At 34.6% G+C, this 23,327-nt stretch overlaps 1 protein-coding gene across 1 annotated transcript; it reads left to right on the top strand.

Moving 5' to 3' along the window:
- The first annotated feature begins 358 nt into the window (after positions 1-358).
- Positions 359-21,275, top strand: LOC141668335 (DNA polymerase zeta catalytic subunit-like). The gene is given in 24 exon segments (XM_074475179.1): positions 359-577; positions 1,478-1,560; positions 1,949-2,006; positions 2,833-2,882; positions 2,996-3,108; positions 3,729-3,771; positions 4,849-4,917; positions 5,274-5,426; positions 5,573-5,744; positions 5,841-5,932; positions 6,015-6,278; positions 6,546-7,794; positions 7,933-8,160; positions 8,353-8,702; positions 8,802-8,944; positions 12,046-12,637; positions 14,581-14,727; positions 15,947-16,222; positions 16,758-16,865; positions 17,851-18,056; positions 19,230-19,533; positions 20,121-20,367; positions 20,370-20,734; positions 20,923-21,275. Coding segments are annotated over 24 exon segments (5,604 nt in total). The 5' UTR covers positions 359-459; the 3' UTR covers positions 21,097-21,275.
- Positions 21,276-23,327: the final 2,052 nt, after the last annotated feature.

The following is a 23,327-nucleotide window of genomic DNA, read 5'->3' as shown; positions in this document are numbered from 1 at the left end:
TTATGAATATTTATGTATTTACGAGAGTGTTTTATTTTAAATATTACTATAATTACAGTGACCAAACCGACTTTCATTGTTTCGTCTTTAATATAGGAGTGTATATATATATATTTCTGAAATTATTATTAGTTTATATATTACTTGATCCTTAATAACTTTTTAATTTTTTTTATCTTATACTTTTAGCAAAATTAATACTTTACCACCTTCTCCAAAACTCGGACCGACAAAATTTATTATTTAAGCGAGATTATTTAATTTTGAGTTTAGTTTTCTTTAACGCTAAAACTGTAACATACTGAGTTGAGATAAAAAGTTTAACAATCGTGTCTCACTACACGACCAAACAGTTTTTGCACAATTTTTCCAAACCAAGCCCTTATTCAAAATTCTACTTGCAAGACCACACTTGCAGAATTAAAATATCAAGAACACAGTACAATTAGTTTGTTCGAGATGGAAGAATCGCAGGAGAATCCTAACAACACAATCTTCAGTGTACGGATCGTTTCAATTGATTACTACATGTTTCCTCCTATTCCTGATTTAGATATTTCTTACAGTTCGTTTCAAGGTTCGACTCTCACTCTACTTATTTCCGCATTATTTTTGACAAGTTTCGAACTCTCGACATCCGTAAAGGGAGATACCGCGGTTTAGTACTTATTCGTACCCTATCTGTCTATTTATGTATCTATATAATTGCAAATATACTGTTAGTACTTGTTATTTGTTTTTTGCGTAGTAGAAAATCGAAACGCAACAAATCAAAATGAATATTAGGATTATGAAGCAGATAGATTATGTGTATTTATACAATTGCGCACACACTGGTTAGCATCTAGTTTGTGATTTTATGTAGTTGAATTTAATTATGAATTGAATCAAAACGAAACAAGTCGAAACAATTATTAGGAGTATGAAGCAGATAGATTATATGTGTGTTATATAATCGGACACACACGACTTAGTACCTACTGTGTGTTTTTAGTGTAGTAAACTTGAATTATGAATCCAATTGAGAAAAATCGATACAAATAATATGATTATAAAGCGGATAGATTATGTGTAACTGTATAATCGCGCACACACGGCTTAGTATCTACTGTGTGTTTTTAATGTAGTAGAATTGACTTACGAATTGAATTGTGTTGAATTGAATTGAATTGAATCGATACTATTAATGATTATGAAGAGGATAGATTATATGTATCTATATAATTGCGGACACACGGCTTACTACCGACTGTGTGTTTTTATGTAGTAGAATTGGATTAAGAATTTTGTCTTGTTTACCGTTTTTCTAGAAAATAAAAACTCGATTGATTTATATGATTACAAAGCAGAAATATATTATATGTATTATCTATATAGTTGCGCACACATTACGTACTACCTACTATGTGTTTTTGACGTAAAAGAAACTTAATCAAATGGAATCGGATTTTAGTTGAGATGTTTGTGTGGTTAATAGGTGATAAAGTAAAAGAAGTGCCTGTTATAAGAATATTTGGTTCCACTCCTGCTGGACAAAAAACATGCCTCCACATTCACCAGGTATATTTCGACTCTATTTGCTTCGGAATTTCAAATGCACATAATTAAATAGTCTCGTTTTGTCTCACATCATTATTTCCATATTAGTAAACCCTGCTAATGTTTATTCAGATTAGTCTAGTTCGATGATGCCTATTCTATGCGGTGCAGCTGTTAATGCATTTATTTTTGTCTAATATAGTAGTTTATTTGAGGCAGAGGCATTGTGGTTTTTACACAATTTATCTAGAGCAGTGTGTTATGAGATCATGTTTTATTTAATTGCTGTGCATATATGCCGTACTTACAGTTATCATCATTTGATATACTTTACAAGCTCAGGCTAAATTGTATAATTGTTGGTGCATCTGTATATTATATAAATGGTTTTTTTTTGTATGAAATGCAGGCTTTACCTTATTTATATGTTCCTTGTTCTGAACTGTCCCTTCGACCAGAGCACGACGGTAGTCTTTGTGTTTGGAATTACTTTTTATGCCTTTATTTTAGCGTATCTTTATTTGTTTCGGATAAAATGTTCAGCTCTTACTTTGTAATATTTAAAGGCTAGACCAATTTGTTCCTAGTCAATTGTTTTAGAATGATGCTCAAATCACATCAAATAAGATGACTGCAACTCCTCTTAGAAGTCATATAAAGTGTAAATTTAAAAGTAAACAAGAGTAGTTATGTAGTTTCAACAATTTGAAGAAGCTGACAAATTCTTAACTCTTAAGTCAAAGGATCTGTTTGCCTTGATCAATCACCTTCCGCAAATGTTTATACTCTGGCCTAATTTGTCAATAATGATAGAAATTGCAGAAAGTTTAGTTGAGAACTTGACTAGCATACCTTCAGACTTGATGTACGTTTTTGCTTTTAAAGAATGTCTAAAGGTTCATGACTCTCATTTTGTACAGACTAAAGATAGTACAAATACCTCCTTTAGTGCTTAATGTTCCCTGTTTTATTGTGGGTGGACTATTTTTCACCAATTAATGCCTCTCCCTCTCCCTCTCCCTCTCCATCTCCCTCTCTATCTCTCTCCCCCTCCCTCTCTCTCTCTCTCTCACACACACACACATGGACGCACAGACACACACACAACCACAAAAGCTAAATTGTTATATTCTTTTCAGTAGTAACTCAAAGGTCTTTCAGTTATTTCTGCATATATCCTAATCATTTGTTAACCATAGTCACTTTCCCCAAGTCTTTTAACCATTTTTATAAAATAGTATAACTTGAAATGTTCAACATTTCAGCTGACATTTTTTTTATAAATATTATTAGGTGATGCATGCACTCATGCTCTCTCACTTGCCATTGAGAAGGCATTAAAGGTACGCGATGTCACTTTCAGTGCTGTGTTTTGTTTCCTCTTGGTGAATCACATTGATTGAAGGGTGTTTTTCCTGTTCATAATGTTTTAAGCAGCTTGCTTTAATTGTCACAGCTCAAAGGAAATGCGGGTTCAAAACGTCAGCATGTGCATGGTTGCAGTGTTGTCCAAGCAAGGAGATTATATGGCTATAAATCTTCAGAGGAATTTTTTGTCAAGATTTTTCTGTATCCAATCAGTATATCTTAATATTGTCTGGTCAAGATTACAACAAATGTGTGAATACCACTGTATCTATCTGTGATGCCATTTTTTGTTCACAAACTGACTGCATGAATTGTTTGCTATACATTGGTACTATCTAGGGTTGTGTAAGATTGCGCATGCATGTCTTCTTAACTAGCTGAGCCAAAGCAAATTCTTACATCTTGATCTTACTCAAAAATAAATTATACTTCTTTCTAGCTTGCTTACAGGTTTAGTCTCAATTGGATCAGCGCAATCCATCTCTGACATTTTCTTCAGTTGGTATTCTAAACTTTTATGAATATATACATTTCTATTCAACTTTTACTCTTTTTTTTTTCATATTTTTTGGTGATTGATGAAATTTAGTTTCTGTATGATCTCTATGAGCTTTTGATCTTTCCTGCTGTATTTTTTTCTAATATAGATAAACTTCATTTCCCTATAAAGTCTTTTGCAATGTACATTGAGCAAGGTTAACAATTTTTTATTTTTGTAGTACAGCAATCTTTCTTGTTGCTGAATAGGATATTTATGCTTAATGCTTGAAAACCTTTAGTAAAATTCTCCAAAAACGATTTAGGCCTTGACAGAATCTAAGATATTATCCACAGGATGTTTCTCGTGCTGCTAATCTGCTTGTGGTACGTATTCATGAACCTTGTACTCTAATATGGGTACTATTTGCTGTGTGAGATTAGTTTGTGGTTCTTGATATTAAAATGACCTGTTTCCTGCTTAAAATGTTGATATTATGGTTCCCGTTAATATTTATATATTTTCATTTATATTATATATAATTTTAATTAATGTAAAAGGTAGAAAAATGAGTAACAATAAGAAAAAAACATTATTTTTGTATATATATTCACTATTTTAGAGGCCTAAAACATAAATTCTCTTAATTTTTTCACTAGAAGTGATCCCTAATTCAAAAAATAGATTTTCGAAATTTTATTTATCCAATCATATAATATTTTTAATATATTTATAGAAATATATAATAGTTATAGGTTTATAATTAAAATAAAATAACGATTAGGAAGAAGTTGTGATCGGAGCCTCCGAGGAGTTGTGGTCGTAGTTTAATGTAGTGAACCGCGTGCCTCAAAGTGAACTTTACACTTTAAATATGGCTGAGTGTTGCTACTGTTGCAAGTAGGTGTGGGTATACTGACATGGAAAACTGTTGCTTCCTTGCTGTCGTGAACATCATAATTTATACAGTCTCCCCCATAACTTTTCAATCTTCCCAAATGTCCAAAATGCAGTGAAATTGTGAATAATGGTTTTGGCAGTGAGATGAAAACTGAAAGAGACATGGATTGTGATTCAGAATAAACTCTGGTGGAAAACAATGTGGAACAGATTTACTTGCAGTATGATGCAAATGCTTCTGTCATGATGAGTGGCACGTGCTATAATATTTGCAAGATACCTTTTATAGTCTTACTTTGGCTCAATACTAGTTGCACAACCAGCGAAAAGGAATTATTATTTGAAGCAACTCATTTTTTAAGCATATCTAATGTAGCAGAGTTATACTACAGCTTTTACATGTTGTGTTATTCAAACTCTTATGTCTCTCTGATGCTTTAGAAGGATGGTTACCGATTATGTTTCTTAAAGTTTCCAAGTATATACATTTTTAATAATTTAATTTCTTTGGCTTTTGGGTGAATTATGATCTCTCTCTCACCTCCCTCTCGGTGTCTTCTCAGGGAGGTGCAATCCTTGATAAAGTTTTACAACCTCACGAGTCACACGTGCCATTCCTTCTCCAGTTTCTGGTAATATTTTTTAATTCGAAAATTGGTGTAATGGTTTTTTTCATTACATTTTCATACTGTCGCATGCGTCATTTTTTGGTCTTTGTATATGTTTACCTGAAGTTCTACCAGTGTTCCTTTGGTCATTGTCTAACATTTTTTCTGAAAATGGCTAATATGAACCTAGGTGCTGCATTCGGTGCCTCGCACCTAGACATAAAGACGATCCTTTAGCTTTTAATCTTGACACTTTTACATGTATGCATACTAAAGAAAGCGTACTTGTCCAAATAATTCCTAAGCTTTCATGTACTCCCTCTTCTATGCGGTTGCCATGTCACTATGATGTGTTAATCCTAATTTCTTAATGTTTATAGATTGACCATAACCTTTATGGAATGGGTCATCTGCATGTATCCAAGATGATGTTCCGCACTCCGGTACCAGATGGTTCTTGGAGTAAAGCAAAGGATAACAGACAACACAGGCTTAAGACGAACAACAGTGATAGTTTGCCCGTTGATTCTCTGGTATTTTTCTTTTACATTTTATGCTGCTAAATGTATTAGTTTCTTAATGCAATGTCAGGTGACCAGCCCTTGAGAAGACCTTATAAGGTTTTATACTTGTCAATATTAACTACTATATCTTGTGGTCTTGTGGAAATTTTGGTTAGGTCGACTCGGGTGGAAATGCATGTTTAGGTTTACCCCTATGGAATTCCCTCACAATTCCAAATGGTTGGATTTGGCAACAATCTAGTCAGCTAGATCCTTCAATAGGTCCAAATCCTTATTTTGTCTCACGTCAAAGTACGTGCCAACTAGAAGGAGATGCTTCAGTTCATGGTACTTTTTTAGAATAATGCAACTGCAAATATATAGATCCAGGTTGCATGATATCATTGACTCACTGGTAACTTATGATTCTAACTTTCTTCACAGAAATACTCAATCAGCAAAATTTGTCATATTCTTCTCTCTCACAAACTGGATCAGATGTTAAAATTGTTCAGTCTCTAATACCAATATGGGAGGTTTGCTGTTATTCCTACCTTATGCCGTTTTACTAATAGTTTAATTCTTTTGTACCTCTTGTCAACTTTTCCTTGCACTTAGGAATTTGAAAAGGCTGGAGTGTATGGTGCAAGCTCACTTTCTATGCCTGGAAAACCGCACCCGAAAGATATTTTGAGAACTCTGTCTGATGGGGTTGAATTTGTGGACAAATATGTGGAGTTGTTCGGCAACACAAGTACTCAACTGAAGAATGATATGTCCTATGATGATCACAATGTGGATGAGTCCAATCATATTAATGTATGTGTTGAGCAGTCACCCACTGACAAAGTATTGTCCAATGTGGGACCATCAGATCTGAAGGTAGTCAGTTCTCAATTTGTTGTACTCTTACTTTAAAAAATACCACATTCTTCATTCTGTTTCTTGTTTAATATGTTGATATCGAGGATGCGGAGTACCAAATTATCTGTTATACTTCAGTCTAGTTATTTAACTGTTCTTTAAAAGGATTTATATGCCTGGTAGTGTAATGGGGACACACGAATCTTGTATGTACTTGCTATGTTCTTATTTGAATAGTAGTTAGGTCATCTGATGCACAATTAATCAGACATCATCGTGATTCAGACCGCAGATCATGAAGCTTTGACACTACTTAACTGGCTTGCATCTTCTCAAGCTGCAGAAGATATAAACTCTGATGATGAACTTGCTCGTGAAACCATTTTGAGTCCCTTGTTACCGACACCAACCATGTTCAAAATGTTGGAGAGAGCTAATATAGATTATGAAAGTCAATCCCAGCAAGAGTGTCAGGACATTCTTGATTGTGTTGAGGACTCGATAGACATTCTATCTTCAAAGAAAAAGGTGCTTCAGCACACCGATAATTGCCAATTGACATTGAGGAAAAATACTCCCTGGACGGATGGCTCTAATGTGGACCAAAAGTTAATTCCATGTGCTGCTAAGTCATCTGAAGTAGAGATGAGTTGTGAATATGAGAAGTCTTTGCAAGCCCACACAAATGTTGAGTTTGGTTCAAGATGTACTACTATTCAGAAAAGAAACAGACCTCTGCAGAGTTCTGGATCTTTTTCCATGAATGATGAGGTGGAAGGTGATATACAATCTAAAACTGCCCATGAGAGTATACATTCAAACTGTTTTGCTGATAACGATGAAATTAAGAGAATTTGCGATGTTGCAACCGGGTGCGTGGAGAGTGATTTTAAATGTTCAGAAGAAACTACTGTGGATCTTGGATCTTCAGTGCGTGATTTGATGAGGAGAAAGCGGTGCTACCGGGCTGAGCAAGCAGCAAAAGTTGGGAGGAAGACTTGTGAAACACAATCTGAATCAAAAGCAGCTGATAGTAGTTTTCTAGATACTAACGAAAAACAAGTTTCTACATCAACTTCCAGATCGGAAAACAGATATCTCGGTACCAGTACAATGCATGAACACACCAAAAATACATCGCAGTGGGTTGACTCTAAGAATCAAAATTCTGCAGCTGAACCGGGATTTCGTGAATATCTGACAGGTGAAGATTTAACAGACGTTTCTAAAGCTGTTACACCATTGAGTTTTAATCGCTCATCCAAACCTGACCCCTGTTTTAGAAAGTTGAATTTTGACGATGATGATAAACTTTTGGGGACTGAGAAAGTGCTTCCAAGTGATGCTGTGTATTCAAGTCCATCCTGTACTCTTCAGACAGAAAATGTGGTTTTGGACAATCCAGGTCAATTTTCCAGTTGCGATAACACCAACCATTCGCAGAGAGAATCAGATTTATCAGCTGAGAAATCAAAGGGACTTGAGAGAACAATAACTCATATACATACGCGTTGTTCCAGCAGTGGGCAAAACGGTAGGAATACTTGTGTGATGTGTCTAGTCTGATATTTCGAACATGGCATTAACTGCTGACTCTTTCTGTCTTTTTGTCATGTTCAACATTCTCCCTCTGTGTATGTGTTTTATATATGTTTTCCTTCTTCATTTGCAGTCCCAGACAACGTTATAGACGACGGCCCTTCATTCCTTATTCATGATTTCCCAGAAATAAAAGATCAGAACGCTAAATCTATAATAGAAGATTTTAATCATCACCAAAAAGGAGACTTGGGCAATCCTGCTCACTTTCACAGTGATATTTCTTCATACATTTTGACCCCTACAATTTTTCCTCCATCTGCAGATAGTGTTGATAGATGGCTGTCACAAGAGGACACAGGTTTTTCCTAGCATGATTAAATATGTAGCTTCTTGATCTTCATTTTTTTATTTCAGGTCAAACACTACAAATAGTCAAATACTAAAGATAAAACTTATATCTTACATTAGTAGAGCCTGAAAACATATATTGTAAATTTGTAGTGATTTCAAATAGAAATTTAAGTCTTGAAATTAGTTGGGTTGATTGCAGGTTCACTTGGCATTTCGATTGATTCACATGGTTCTCTAGCTGCTGCCCGTAGAGACTGTATGCTGGATTCTGGCTTGCTACCTCAAGATGATACCATCATAGCTCAAGTGAAACAGCAATTTGAAGGAAGCCATAATGCTGGACTGCGACCTTTACATTCTGACTCTTTGAAGATGTCAAAGAATGAGGTTACTACATTATTTATTAAGAAAGACACCTGTTTCTTAGAAGATACTTCTCAGATATCTGCACCTGATGGAAAATCAAAGTTAACTCCTTCAAGTCAAATTGGATTTCGGGATCCTGCAAGTGTCGGTGGCGGGCAGCAACTAACAGTGTTTAGTATTGAGGTACTAATCTCTCATTGTTTACTGACCTTTTTGGTTTTTGAGTTCTAGATATTTCTCTCTCTCTATGGACCTCTGACTTCCTGCAATTATTATTGATAGGTGCAAGCACAATCCAAGGGAGACTCACAACCCGATCCTCGACTAGATGCCATCAATTTCATAGTACTAGTTATCTTTGAAGACGATGAGTTGATGACTGAGACTCATGTTCTTTTGCGCAGTGATACTGCACCTGCTCAAAGGTATGGCTTATTTTTCTGTGTCTATGTTGATCTTTGTGTACAAAATCTTTAATAGGTGCAGACTGATAAGAAAGTTGTATTATTTTTGTGCATTATTATACGTAATTGTTCGTGAGTTAATGTCTTCTTGGATCAACTTGAAACATGGGTTCTAGCTGTTCAAATGAATCTGTTCTTTTATGCTAAACTGGAGACCACTGTCTGTTGTATGAAAAGTTGTTACCCAGGAGTATTATTTCAAGTCACAAATTAAATATTTTAGTTCAGACATCCTGATCCCGTAGTTCTAAGTCCACTTGCTACATACTTCATGACTATATCTTTTTTCATGTCTCAATTTCTCCTGCGGATCTGAGTAATTACTTGGACTTGTTTATTTTTCTGGCAATATTAAGGAGAAATTGTTAGGTTTAATCGGGGCAGATTCTGAAGCAGAATGCTTTCTTGGTAACTTTAGTACAACATCCTGATTATAGTTTAAGGTTGTAAATAGATCTATAGCACCCACAACTTTTTATAGTACGTACAAACATTTAATCAATGAGATTATATTCTGTTATTTGCAAAGTGGATATTATTTGCATTGATGAAAAAGTACATGCGAGTAAAAATACAAGCATAAATGTCTCTGCTTATATATGCTACCATGTACTTGATGATTATAGTATGATATGTTGTCATGTTACAATTATAAAGATACAAGACAGTTGTAATATTTATGGGAAGATGTAGCTTTTGTATAAGCATGTGTAGTGGTTGTGGTTGTATATATTACAACAGTATGAACCGAAGTATTTGTTTTTTTGTCTATATCATGAACTTATATTAGCAGCGCTGTGGCTGGAAACCAATTACCTTCTGTTGTAGAGAGAAATTTTATTTTAATATCTTTTCTGGTTGGCTGCAAGTAAACAATACTCTGATAATTAATTCTGTCCTGTCTTCAGATATCTTTAATTAAAAATGTAAGAATTCTGAATGTGTGGATAAGATGAACGGATGTGAATTTTTAAATCAGCAATTTTATGAGTGCATACCGTAGCAAATACAGTCATCTGTGTTGGAAATATTTTGCCTAGAGAAATTATATGTTATGAAGTACGGATATGCCATACTGATGCAAATTAAAATTTTGGAGTTAATATGGATATCGTCTCTTACTTTTTTTGTAAAGCTTAAAATCTGCCTTTGATATGCTACAGTTACATTAATGATTCTTATTTCCCTAGAGTATCTGAACCCTACACTACCTAGAACAATTTTACTGCAAGCAATCTTTATAGGGATATTCCTAAAGATACCATTGTGATTATAACTTTTTCAGTTGCTACCATTTTTCCATAGTGTTGGCTTCTCCTGGTACCATTTGGAAAAGCTTATAATAGAGATTAACATTAGAAAAAAATAGGGAAAAGAGACGGTTAGAGAATAGATAGTGAAAATTAGAAGATTGAAGATGAATATACTAAATTGTTGTTGCTCAAGGAGAGGAAGAATATCGAGCTAAATTTATCTTGATCTTTTTTTAAAAATATTTAATGACAATTAAGGAGTTTTTTACAGTGAGAGTCTAAGACTAACAAGTCCAAAATTCAGGTGCACCATAAATAAGTCAAAAATATGAGATGGTACCACCGGCAAAAGTCAATACCACAATGGTACTGTTGAGGGTATCCCATCTTTATAACAAGTTTAATTGTTTGAATTTGCCTTTTTGGAACTGTAACTTCTTTATGAAATGGATTTTTATAAAAATTAATTCAGCACAATTAAAAAACGTCTGATAACAATAATTTTAGATATCCACGAGTCAGGATACCAAGAGCAAGTACGGAAGTTAGGATTGCTAAGAAAAAGTGATTCCTGAATCCTGATGTCTGTTAATGTAAGTAGTTATAAAAATATGCATGGTTAGGGCTTAATGCTTAAAATTAGAGTTTTATAATAATATTAAAAATCCTTTTTCATAAGATATATCAAAATATCGTTTACATAATATTAAGTTTATATATTACATAAATATAGGCAAACTTAGTATTGAAATTCTAGAAGTAAGGATGCAAAAATGTGTTATAAATATAATATGTACATGGAACATCATATTTAAAGTTTATCAAATATAAATGAGTTATGATTAAATCAGTTTTTGAAAAGCAAGTCGACAAACGATAATAGCTTCCTAAATAGGCAATTGGCAAGCCTGACTGCTTGAAAGTAAACTCTACCCTTTGGATTATCTTTGTAAATAGAGTTATATCCTTACAAAATATATCCATCTGAAAATACTATTTTGAAGCCAAGTTTTTCAACCCTTCGTCTCCTTTGACTGTGTTATTGCAGTTCTGAAATATTTTTAAAAGGAAAATCAGGCTTTGATATGTCCGGACTAAGATTACCGGATCTATAGTTATGGTTATTGGTTTGTTCAGTTATAGTTTTACCTAGTGTTTACTCCTAATTAAGGAGGTTAAGTTTGAATGTGAAGCATGTAGGTGACAAAAGAAAGAACTAATATTGCATTGATGATGAAATAAATATTAAACGTACTCGACGACTGTTAATTTATTTGTCAGAGCTTTTTATATTTTCCCAGTAAATGAAGGTATTTATGAATTTTTTTTACTCACTGTTGGGACATTTCTAACAAATTGGGGAACAAACCTTTATTGGATAACGAAGGAGCATAACTCAGTGCTCCAAATTAGAGCCAGTTTTCCTATTATATCTTCCTGCAGTCACATCTATGAAGTTGTACCATCTGTGTTCTTTCTAGTTTTTAATCCTTGGCCTGGAAGATATGACAAACAAAACTTATCCAATAATTTGTATAATACAAATACATTAACCACGTTTTATTTTATATAAAAGTGAGAGGAAAAGAAGAGGTGAATAATATTGTTTGTTGTGTTTTACTTGTGTTTTGAGAACTTTTAGATGTTATAGCGTACTTTGGGTTTCTAAATGTTTCGAAAAGTTTTCTTCATGGTGCGGTCTGCTGTGCAATTACATCTGGGATACCTCTGTGCATTCAGTTCAGATGTTATACCTGTTTCCGAATAACTGAATTTTCTGTCCTTATCATGGTTTGCTGTCATCTGCAGAAATCTTGATGGAATATCTTCTTGCAAGATCTTGGTTTTCTCAGAAGAAAAGGAATTGGTTAATCATTTTATAAAGGTCATACATTCTTATGATCCGGATATAATAATGGGATGGGATATTCAGGGTGGTTCTCTTGGATATCTTGCTGAAAGGGCTGCACAGATTGGTATTGGTTTACTTAATAAAATTTCACGCACAGTTTCTCAAACCACCGAACTCGGTCAGGATTCAGATGTTCATGTGAAAAGTGTAATAACTGACGCACTTCTAGAGCCAAGTGTTGCTCATCCTTCGGTTCTTGATGATGCAATCATCGATGATGAGTGGGGTCGAACTCATGCAAGTGGTATCCATGTTAGCGGCAGAATTATCCTCAATTGTTGGCGGTTGGTCCGCAGTGAAGTTAAACTTAATATGTACACGGCTGAAGCTGTAGCTGAAGAAGTTTTGAGGCAAAAGATTCCATTTATCCCGTGCAAAGAATTGACAAAATGGTTTGCAAGTGGTCCTGGACGAGCAAGATACCGATGTATCGAATATATCATAGATAAAGCAAAGCTAAATATTCAGATTACGACTCAACTCGATATGGTAAATCATTTAGATGGCTTGACCATTCTGTCTACTAATTTCTCCTTCAACCTCTATTTATAATTGTTTCTTATGATTCTTTTTTTGGTTTATTGAAAATCTTCCAACATCCAGATCTATCATTGGGCAAAGAATATATGTACAGAGTAGTTTATAATTGTAGAGTACAAGGTCATCAAAATTAAACGCAGACCAAAAAAAGTTAATGGTTCTAAAAGCATACTAAATGAAAATAGGAGATGTCCTGGAGTGTTAAGAGAAAGGCCCATGTATTGTCTTCTCTCACAATCGATGATACACAAATTATCATATTGTTATAGCACCTTGCCACCTTATTTTACGCGAGCCATTGTAATCCCTCTCCCCTTCCCCTCTCTCTCTCCCTCTCCCTTCCCTGTCTCTCTCCCTCCCGCCTTCTCTCTCTTCCTCCAGCCCTTTTCTTTTAGGCTCTTTGGTTGACTGAATTAGGTAAAGGTTTCATGTGTACCCCATCAGATCATTAAAAAATTTTGTAGGGCTGTAACCGAACCGAACCAAGCTTTCTTATCGAACAAAAATTGTGTTCGAGCTCGTTAACGAACCGAGTCGCACTCGAGCTTTTATCAACCAAAAATGAGTCGAGCCGAACTCGAGCCCTTAATTAACAGTTTGTGAACACATTTATTTATTTATTTTAAAAATGGTTGAACCCACTTGCACTAACATATTCTCAGTTTCAACACAACTGAAACTCAAATTTTAATCTATAATCCTTAAATTATTCATGAATTAAATATTTGGGTGTAATTTTATACTTAAAATGTTAGGAATATTACTAAAAATCATAATATATTTATGTTTTTTTCAAGTTTTAATGAGCTAAGTTCGAGCTGAATCAATTGGAGCCAAGCTCGAGCCGCACATGCTAAAGCTCGATTCGAACTCGTTAAACTTAACGCACACATTTTCGAGTTCGAACTTCAGCTTGAGATTTTAACGAATCGAGCCGAACGGAGCCCTTATGAGCCGAGATCGAGCTTGCTCACGAACAGCTCAGTTCGTTTACAGCTCTAGATTTTTATCATTCTATGCCTATTTATCTTATTTTTTAGATAATTCCTTTAAAAATAAATTTAATACTTTTGTACACCAAGTTGTGTTTTGCACTATGCGTTCGCAAACATTAAAGTATCCTATTCTCCCTTCTGTTCTTGCTATTAGGTTTTGTAGAAATAGTTTAGAGAAATAAGGGCCACTTAAAAATATATGCCTATATATATGAGCTCTTTTGCTTCATTTTTCTTAGAAATTTATTTATCTTATAGAGTAGCATGTCATATTCACACTTAACTATGTTCTGTTATGTAGTGAAGTAAGTGATGTAGGAAAGGTTGTGTTCGTCTATTTGGACAACAGGACAAAATTCAGTGAAAACGGGGAAATTGCAGCAATCCTTGCTTAAGGAGTATGGCCCTCGCTTGGGTTATGTGATCGGAATTTTCTGTCTCCCACCCTCGCTTGGGGCATCTTATACGCACTCAAAGGGGGTTTGCTCAAAGATTTTAACCTCCAAATCAGCCCTTGCATTTAGCAAAAAGAAAAAAAGTCAATCCTTGCGTGGGGTCAAAACCTTGAGCCAAACATTCCTCGAGAGAGTGTAAGAGGTCCCGAGCGAGGTGGGGAAGCCAGAAATTTCTGTTCATATAACCCTGAGCGAAGGCATTGCTGCAATTTCTCCTTTTTCAGTCGCACTTATCTTGTTGTCCAAATTATCCGACAAAACCTGCTCTCCATCAGTAAGGATGTCCTAAAGATTCAGTTGTGAATTCAGGATACTGATCGGAGTTTGCCTTTGGTTATTTAAGATAACATATTTGTTCTTTACAACACTCAGCTTAGAAGTTACCATCAACAGATATGTGTTTTAAACTTATGCGGTGCCTTGATTTGTTTCCGCTTCACAGATTAATCGAACATCAGAACTTGCTCGTGTGTTTGGCATTGATTTCTTTTCAGTTCTCTCGCGAGGGTCACAATATCGTGTTGAATCTATGCTTTTGAGGTTGGCACATACACAGAATTATCTTGCAATTGCGCCTGGGAGCCAACAGGTTTCTGTTTTGTTTCTCTTCTGTGTAGTAGCTAGTACTGAATCACGTCATTTTACTTGCATTTTCATCATGTTATTGGCCTAACTGTTTTCTTTAGGCAACTTAATCCTTTGTTAGAGCATCTCCAATGGTGCAAAACCCTTAGCTAAATTATCTATGTGGAAATTACGTGGCATCTAGGTGGCAATATTTAGAGATTATGTAAAATTTGAAGCACTCCAACCATTTCCCGTAGCAAAAAATGTAGATAATCAAATGTGGTTGGTTATATTTGTCGAATCACTAAATCCCTTAGATATAATTTTGCTATCATGATTATACATAATACCATTGGAGTGTTTACCCTTCTCCTTAGGTAAAATTTTACATAATTATTACTTTATAATATTTTAGCTAACAGTTCTTGTAATTACAATTGGAGATGCTCTTAGGTTCAATATTTCTGCTTTTGTATTATTGTAGTATGTTTCTGGGGATGTGCATGCTGTGGGATTTGATTTTTTCTAGTTGTATAATTTATCAATTTACTTTTCTCATTGAGGACGACAACCATATTATGGAAAGTGGTACCACCAACGACTTCTAATTTCAAGCAAGTGACTTGCATTTTTTTTTCAACTTTTCATAATTAGAGTTCTCACACATCAGCTTCTTAGCTGAAGTTGCAAAGACTCGGAGCTGATAATTATAAGTTGTATGAGCAATTTGAAATGACTTAACATGTAGTACTCTATTGATCTATCCTGGTTGGTCTCGCAGTAGTATCTATTAAAATATGTCGTCTTTTCAAAATTTTCCTTCCCTTATTTAAATGTTTCCTTCAGATTTTTTTTTCTTTTGTAGTTTCAGTGGAAAGGACTTTCTGACAGTTATGTGGATCCTTCTAGTAAAGTTTTAATGAATTGCAGATATGCATGGCAAGCTTAGAATTTAGTATCGTATAATTCTTCCCTAAGTTTGTCGTGGATTTTGTTAAATAACCATTAGTAACGGGTCTGTAAGTAAGTTATCTTCTTTTTTTAATCATATACGGGGGTTTACATAGATTCACCTTTTCGGGTTATGTTTCTATGATTCCTTTGCCATAGATGTCAAATATTTTAGTCTCTATTTTACTGGTTATCTTTATCCGTACTTCACTATATTCTGCATTGCATTGAATTCCTAACCCCTCCTTGATGGTTCTTTTTCTGTTACTAACATAATGTTTACCAAGTAGGTAGCTTCTCAACCTGCAATGGAATGTCTTCCTCTTGTGATGGAGCCAGAATCAGGATTTTATGCAGACCCAGTCGTCGTGTTAGATTTTCAATCACTCTATCCATCAATGATAATAGCATACAACCTGTGCTTCTGCACATGCCTCGGAAAAGTTACACCTGCAAAGTCAAACACCCTTGGTGTGAGTTCATATTCACCAGATCCAAATGTTTTGCTGGATTTGAAAGATGAGATCTTACTTACCCCTAATGGTGTAATGTATGTTCCTTCGAAGGTGATAATTGTTTGTTAAAAGTAAATTTTGAATTATGCTTGTACAATAATTGAGGTTACTGTATTTCTTGGCTTGTAGTAATACTCTAAATTCTTTTAATTGCATCTAGTTCATCGCACTTTTCTCATAGCTTTTTATCATACTATTTAATTAACTTAAGTTTAAGTGGGTATCTTATTGTTTAGGTTCTATCGATAGTTAAAATCTACTCGAGGATGTTTCAAATTTGTTGATTGCTTTTCATGTTTAGATTAGTTTTTTTCTTTTTTGGAATATTTTTTACATCAATTTCTATTATTCAGATGACATTTTTCTGTTTTTATGAGTAAACAACTAAACGAGAGTAAGAACTAAGAAGGCTTTATGACTTTAAGACATCTCCTTCGATGTCATGCATGTCGGGTTTTGTATACTTGCAACTTCTTATTTTTTGCTAGATCTAATTTTGATGTGCCCTTTTTTTTAATAGTTGTGTTTTAAATCCTTTTGGACATCTTGTTTGTCTGTATTATTAAGAGAGCATGCATTGGTGCAGGTCCGTAAAGGTGTACTGCCCCGTTTATTAGAAGAAATATTATCCACTAGAATTATGGTAAAACAGGCAATGAAAAAGTTGGCTCCTTCAGAGAGGGTTCGTAAGAGGGTAAGTCCTGGCTTCAGTTTAAAAATGATTCTCTTAACCAAGTACTGTGGTAAATTCTTCTATTCATCAAAATTGGTAATTGAAATATACTGTTTCCCTACAGGTCTGTTGACTCACGGGAATCTAGTTTAAGCATAGAGTGTGAAGTATGTTATATTCTTAGGTTAAAAAATATCAACTTTCTATGAACCTATCTTGATTGAACACTGCAAGGTAGGATAATTTGTTGATAATTATTACCTCTAATCTTGAAGGCGCATCCCTTAGGTTTCAGTGTGAAATATTTTTAACTAAATAAGAGGAAAGAACGTTGGAAAAACTATGAAAAACAACTCTCTGTAGGCCTCGAAGATGAAACCAAGTTATACCTTGTGTGATTTATCTTAGTTATAAATCTTTGATGCTTGTTATATGGTTTTTATATGGCTGTACCAACTTGAAATTCGGTCAATGTAGAGCAGCCGTTAGTATCAATCCTCATTTTAGGAGAAATGAGTGCCTTGGAAACTTCTTGAAGCAAACCACTATACTTATATCCTTCAATACATGTATCGGTAAAACCTTGTTTTGGTGAAACAAGGGTTAAAGTGTCTTCTATTCTCATGAACTATGTGGATGTTGACCGGTTATCTTTATGTTTTTGCATGACTTGTCGCCGGTCTATGAAGATTATAACTTTAATGTCATGAATTATTAATACAGTGATAGGATTAGGCGTAAGAGAAGTGGTTTAACTTCTACATGGAGTTTCTTAAATATTATTAAGTTGATAGTAGAGGGCTTTCCCTCTTTGTCCAGTATGTGATATCAGTGAAATAGTACACAAGTAAATAAATTAATTAACGCAAAGCAATGAAATGAACTGACAACTGTGATGGTATTATAATAATAATATTGTTAAGTATGTTAAATTAACATGTACAAACCTGCAGTTATTGAGAAAGTCTGAGTCATTTAGGTGATGATTAATTTTCTTTTCCTTCAGATATTCAATGCTAGACAACTTGCCCTGAAGCTAATAGCAAATGTAACATATGGCTATACAGCGGCTGGGTTTAGTGGTCGCATGCCATGCGCAGAGCTTGCTGATAGTATTGTTCAATGCGGACGTAGAACTTTGGAAACTGCTATTTCATTTGTTAATGCACATGAGAAATGGAAAGCCAAGGTGCTATATGGTGATACAGATAGGTATGTGAAATATCATTATGTTTTGGCTTAATTATAATATAGCCCTTAAAGTAAAACATGGTGTACACATGTACCCTTAAACAAAAAAATTGTATATTTTTAACACTTAACTATAAGCTTTGTACACTTCAACCCTTTTGTTGAAATTTTTCCCAATATTACCCTTATGGTTTTATATTGTTTCCCCTTAAGTACGAGTTTTATGCACTTCAACCCTTTTATCATTTTTATATACTTGTTTTGATTCTTTCAATAAATGATTTAAATTTACTTAATAAATAAAAGTTACATAATATTATTTATCATATCAGTTACTTTATACAATGAAATTAGTTTAAATTATTTGACAAATAAAAATGACAATAAAAATAATTGACGAACAATGTTGCCCTTGAAGTATATGATTGCAGACAGAATGACTCTTAAGGGCCATATTGGAATAAAATTTTACAAAAGAGTTAAAATGAACAAATCTAATAGTTGAAGGGTTAAAATATACGATATTTTTGTTTAGGGGTTAATGTGTACGTCGTCTAATACTTTAAGGGTCAAGTTAATATTAAGCCTTATGTTTTATTAGTTACTGATATTTTTTTTTACATCTGAGAATAGTTTCCCTAATGATTAGGGATCCCAACCAGTTATAATAACCTCTTTGGAGTGGTTACTAGATATTGCACATGTTAGGCAAAATAAAAAGAGAGAATAAGTTCCTCCGGTCATACTATTCTAGTATATGTCTTTTTTATTAGGATCCGCTTATTTAATTTAAATCGATACCAATTTTTCCTTGAACTCGGTAGATATGTAATCTTATGTATGGTAAGGTTACTTTACCTAGTAAAGCACCTTCCCTGCTTTTTTTAGTGATAATCAAAATGTAGACAAGGATTACACGGTCTTTTTTTTTTCAAATTGTATTGACTATTGAATATCCTTTTCTATCTATTTCATTTTAAAATATAGACTAGATATTCAGCCTAGTTATTTTTCCAAGCATCTCCTAGTTACTAATAGTTAGTCTCCGTAATTACAGTGAAGCATCTGTCAGTTACAGTCAATAAGCATAGTTAATTAAGTGATACATAATGTAATCAACTAATCCAGTAACGGCCTTTACTTCTCTCAGTGCTTGTTATGGAGTATTCCTAGGCTAATATTGATTCCCTGCAGCTTGTTTGTGCTCCTTAAAGGACGCTCTGTGAAAGAAGCCCTTGAAATTGGGCAAGATATTGCATCTACAGTGACTGCAATGAATCCAAATCCAGTTACATTAAAATTGGAGAAAGTTTACCATCCTTGCTTCCTTCTTACTAAGAAGCGTTATGTGGGATACAGTTATGAGAGCTTTGACCAAGTCAAGCCAATATTTGATGCCAAAGGTATTGAGACAGTGCGCAGAGATACATGTGGCGCTGTTTCTAAGACAATGGAGCAGTCATTAAGATTGTTTTTTGAACATCAGGATCTTTTTAAGGTAAATCGTACCCTTTATTGTTCTATATATTAAATGGTTGAAAGTGCATAGTATCGGATTCGTGAGGAAAGATTTGAATCTTGTTACTTTTAGGTCTGTATGGTATAGCTGCAGAAGTATGCTGAGGTTGCTTTGTGCACTGTGCCATGATTGTCTACTCTTAACCTTTCAGCCTAATCTAGAAGCAAGGGCTTACACCATTATTGTAAAACAAATCACTAAACTTGTACCCTGCACCTGTACATAAGAGAGTACATTTTAGATATCAGGAATCCTAAACTAAAATAATATTTCATTAATTATCTTCAGGAAGGTTAGCAAATTGAGCTACTGTACAGTTAACAGTATGTAGAACAGGCAATTTGAAATGTTATTCTCAGTATGCTCTGTTCATGCATGCAAATGTTTCATGTACTGGATTAGTTTGAAGAGTTGAAAGGGTGATTAAATACTTGATATTTAAAAGTTAAATCTTCCATAAAAAATTAGTATAAATTAACCTGTAACTAAGTAACAAGGTTGCAATTTTTGATGTATGTAGGTAGTGACATCTACTTTTGTTCATTTTTTCCTTCTGCTAAACTCAGGTTAAAAAATACTTGCTGCGTCAGTGGAAACGGATTATATCTGGAAGAGTCTCCCTTCAGGATTTTGTTTTCGCGAAGGAGGTACGATTGGGCACATATAGTTCTCGTACTTCCTCGCTCCCTCCGGCTGCAATTGTGGCCACTAAAGCAATGAAAAATGATCCTAGGGCAGAGCCGCGTTATGCAGAAAGAATACCTTATGTTGTGGTCCATGGTGAACCTGGGGCTCGTTTAGTTGATATGGTAGTAGACCATTGGAACTCCTGGCAATTAATTCGCCTTTTAAATTGAATGATTTGTATTACATCAAAAAGCAAATAATCCCAGCTTTACAACGAGTATTTACACTAGTTGGAGTCGATTTGAACCAGTGGTTTCAAGAAATGCCCCGTCCAGAGCAGAAGGTGTTTGGTAAACATCAACTTAATGCTTTGAATCCCAACCGAACTAGAATTGACTCCTACTATCTCTCGAAGCATTGCATCCTTTGTGGTGAGTTGGTCCAGGCATCAACTTATATATGTGGTAAATGTTCTAAACACGAAGCTACTGTTGCAACAGTCATGGTAGGAAGAACCTCAAAACTTGAAAGAGAGATTCAACACCTTGCTGATGTAAGTTTTTAATGGATTTAAAATTTATGTTTCACTATCTCCATTCAATTTAAAAACTTCCCTGTCTTGTCAGTTTGGTTCTTGTTAACGAATGCTTTGAACACACAACTTTGTGATTTGGTAATTCTACTCTTTTTTGTACGGTTTAAACATCTAGTTATAAGTTGATAGTAATCCATCTGATGTAGATTTGCCGACATTGTGGAGGTGGAGATTGGATTATAGAAAGTGGCGTGAAATGTACATCTCTTGCATGTTCCGTCTTTTTTGAGAGGAGAAAAGTCCAAAAAGAGTTGCAATCCCTTTCTGCTATTGCTACAGAAGCCAACTTCTATCCCAGGTGCATTGTGGAGTGGTTCTAACTATCAAATATCTAAGATTTGTCTGATCATTTTCCTAGTGTATAGCAGGCCTTACTATGTAGTATGTAAATGCAGTGCCTATAGAAGTAGCGAAGTTGCTAGTTGTATGTAAATACTAAATGTATATCACAGGATTTTGTATAGTGTACATGGTAATGGAAAGATAAATTAATACTGTACTTTAAATAATATTTATTTAACATAAAGTAAATTCTATTGTGTTTTGTCTTTCAATTGCCTAGTCCGTTGGTTAGTTTTTGTTTCAAATTTTTGAATATTGTTTTTTTTGACAAATAACTTTTCTAAGAAATGAGTATCTCTTCTAAGAAATTCTCGATACGAGCGAGGGTCCAACTCATGGGAAAGAAGATAATTTTTAATCACTTCAGCTACTGCTCTAGTACTTGTGTCAAAAAAAAAAATTTATGTCGAACGGATCAGCTATATCATCTTGAGTTCCAATGAACTCTATAGCAATAATCCTATCAGACACAGGACCTCTTATAGACTTCGGCCTAACTTGGATGTGTCTCTTTGTTTTAGTATTATACTTAACATTTCTGATCTTGTTGATAGTTATATGGCTATCATAATGAACAGAATTGACGGGAAGCGGCTTGCTTACTATAGGTAACATTCTCATGAGTCCATGTAACCATTCAGCCTCCGTCCCCGTGGCATCAAATGCATACAATTCAGCCTTAAAAGTAGACCGAATAATCAAAATATGTCTAGAAGACTTCTAGGACACTGTTCCACCCGTAAGGGTAAACACATATAAAGTCACTCCATTGGAACCAGATTTCTTAGCTATCCAACTTGCATCACGGTACCTCTCGAGTACCCCCGGAAATCTCCGGTAATGCAAGCCAAGGGAAATAGTTCCCTTGAGATATCTAAGAACTTTATCCAGTGCCTTCCAATGAGTCTTGTTTGGACACCTTTTATATCTAGCTCACTTGGACACATAATAAAAAATATCGGGTCTAGTAACATTAGCAAGATATTGCAAACTCCCAATAATCTGGGAATACCTTAACTGAGACACAGGAATTCCTGAACTATTCTTGACTATGGAAACTTTTGAATCATATGGCTTACTAGCGATTCTATAATTTGAATAACCATACTTCTCAAGTATAGATTTCTCTATATAATGAGACTGTGACAATGTTATTCCATCAGTTGACTGAGTCAACTTGATCCCAAGAATCACACTAGCTTCACTCATATCCTTCATTTCAAAGTGTCTCTTCAAGAAACTCTTTGTCTCATTAATAATCTCAATATTGGTTCCAAACAACAGAATATCATCTACATACAAGCACACAATCACACAGTAATTACCTCTAACCTTATAGTAGACACACTTGTCACTTTTATTAACTAAAAACTCAAAGTCTAACACATTTTCATCAAACTTTTTATGCCAGTCTATTAGTGCTTGTTTAAGACCATAGATGGACTTGACTAGTCTACATACTTTCCTCTCATGACCAGAAATAACAAATCCCTCAGGCTGATCCATATAAATCCCTTCTTCATGGTCACCATGAAGAAAAACTGTCTTTACATCCATTTGATGGATGATAAGACCATGTACGAAAGCCAATGCAATAAGTATTCTGATTGTTGTCATTCGGGCAACAGGAGAGTATGTATCAAAATAGTCAATGCCTTCCCTTTGCCTAAAGCCCTTAGCAACTAGCCTAGTTTTGTACTTATTTATTAAGCCATCAGGGTTTAGCTTTCTCTTGAAGATCCATTTACGTCCAATAGTGGAACACCCAGGAGGGAGATCAACTAACTCTCATGTTCCGTTAGAAACAATTGAGTCAATTTCACTCTTCACAGCGCCTTTCCAATGGCTTGACTCCGAAGAATCCATGGCTTGACGGAAAGTTAAAGGCTCATCCTCGACATTTTAAGTGATAAAATCACTTCCAAAGTCCTTGACTACCTTTGCACGCTTACTCCTTCTAGGTTCCTCTAATTTATTAGGAGTAGAGCTACTACCAGGATCTGCCCCCACATTTGTCATTTTTCCCACATGATCAGGATAGAACTCGATGTGTGAGTAGGATCATCTCAGAATTACCCAAAGGTATACCAGTTTTCATAGGGAACACTTCCTCAAAGAAAGTTGCATCACGAAACTCAACTATCGTATTCGCCACAATACCATATATGTCAGATTTTAATACTAAAAATCTCATAGCAATAGTGGTTTC

This window comes from Apium graveolens, chromosome 6 (assembly GCF_009905375.1).
Source record: "Apium graveolens cultivar Ventura chromosome 6, ASM990537v1, whole genome shotgun sequence".
NCBI lineage: Eukaryota > Viridiplantae > Streptophyta > Magnoliopsida > Apiales > Apiaceae > Apium > Apium graveolens.
This window is presented reverse-complemented; position numbering and strand designations above follow the sequence as displayed.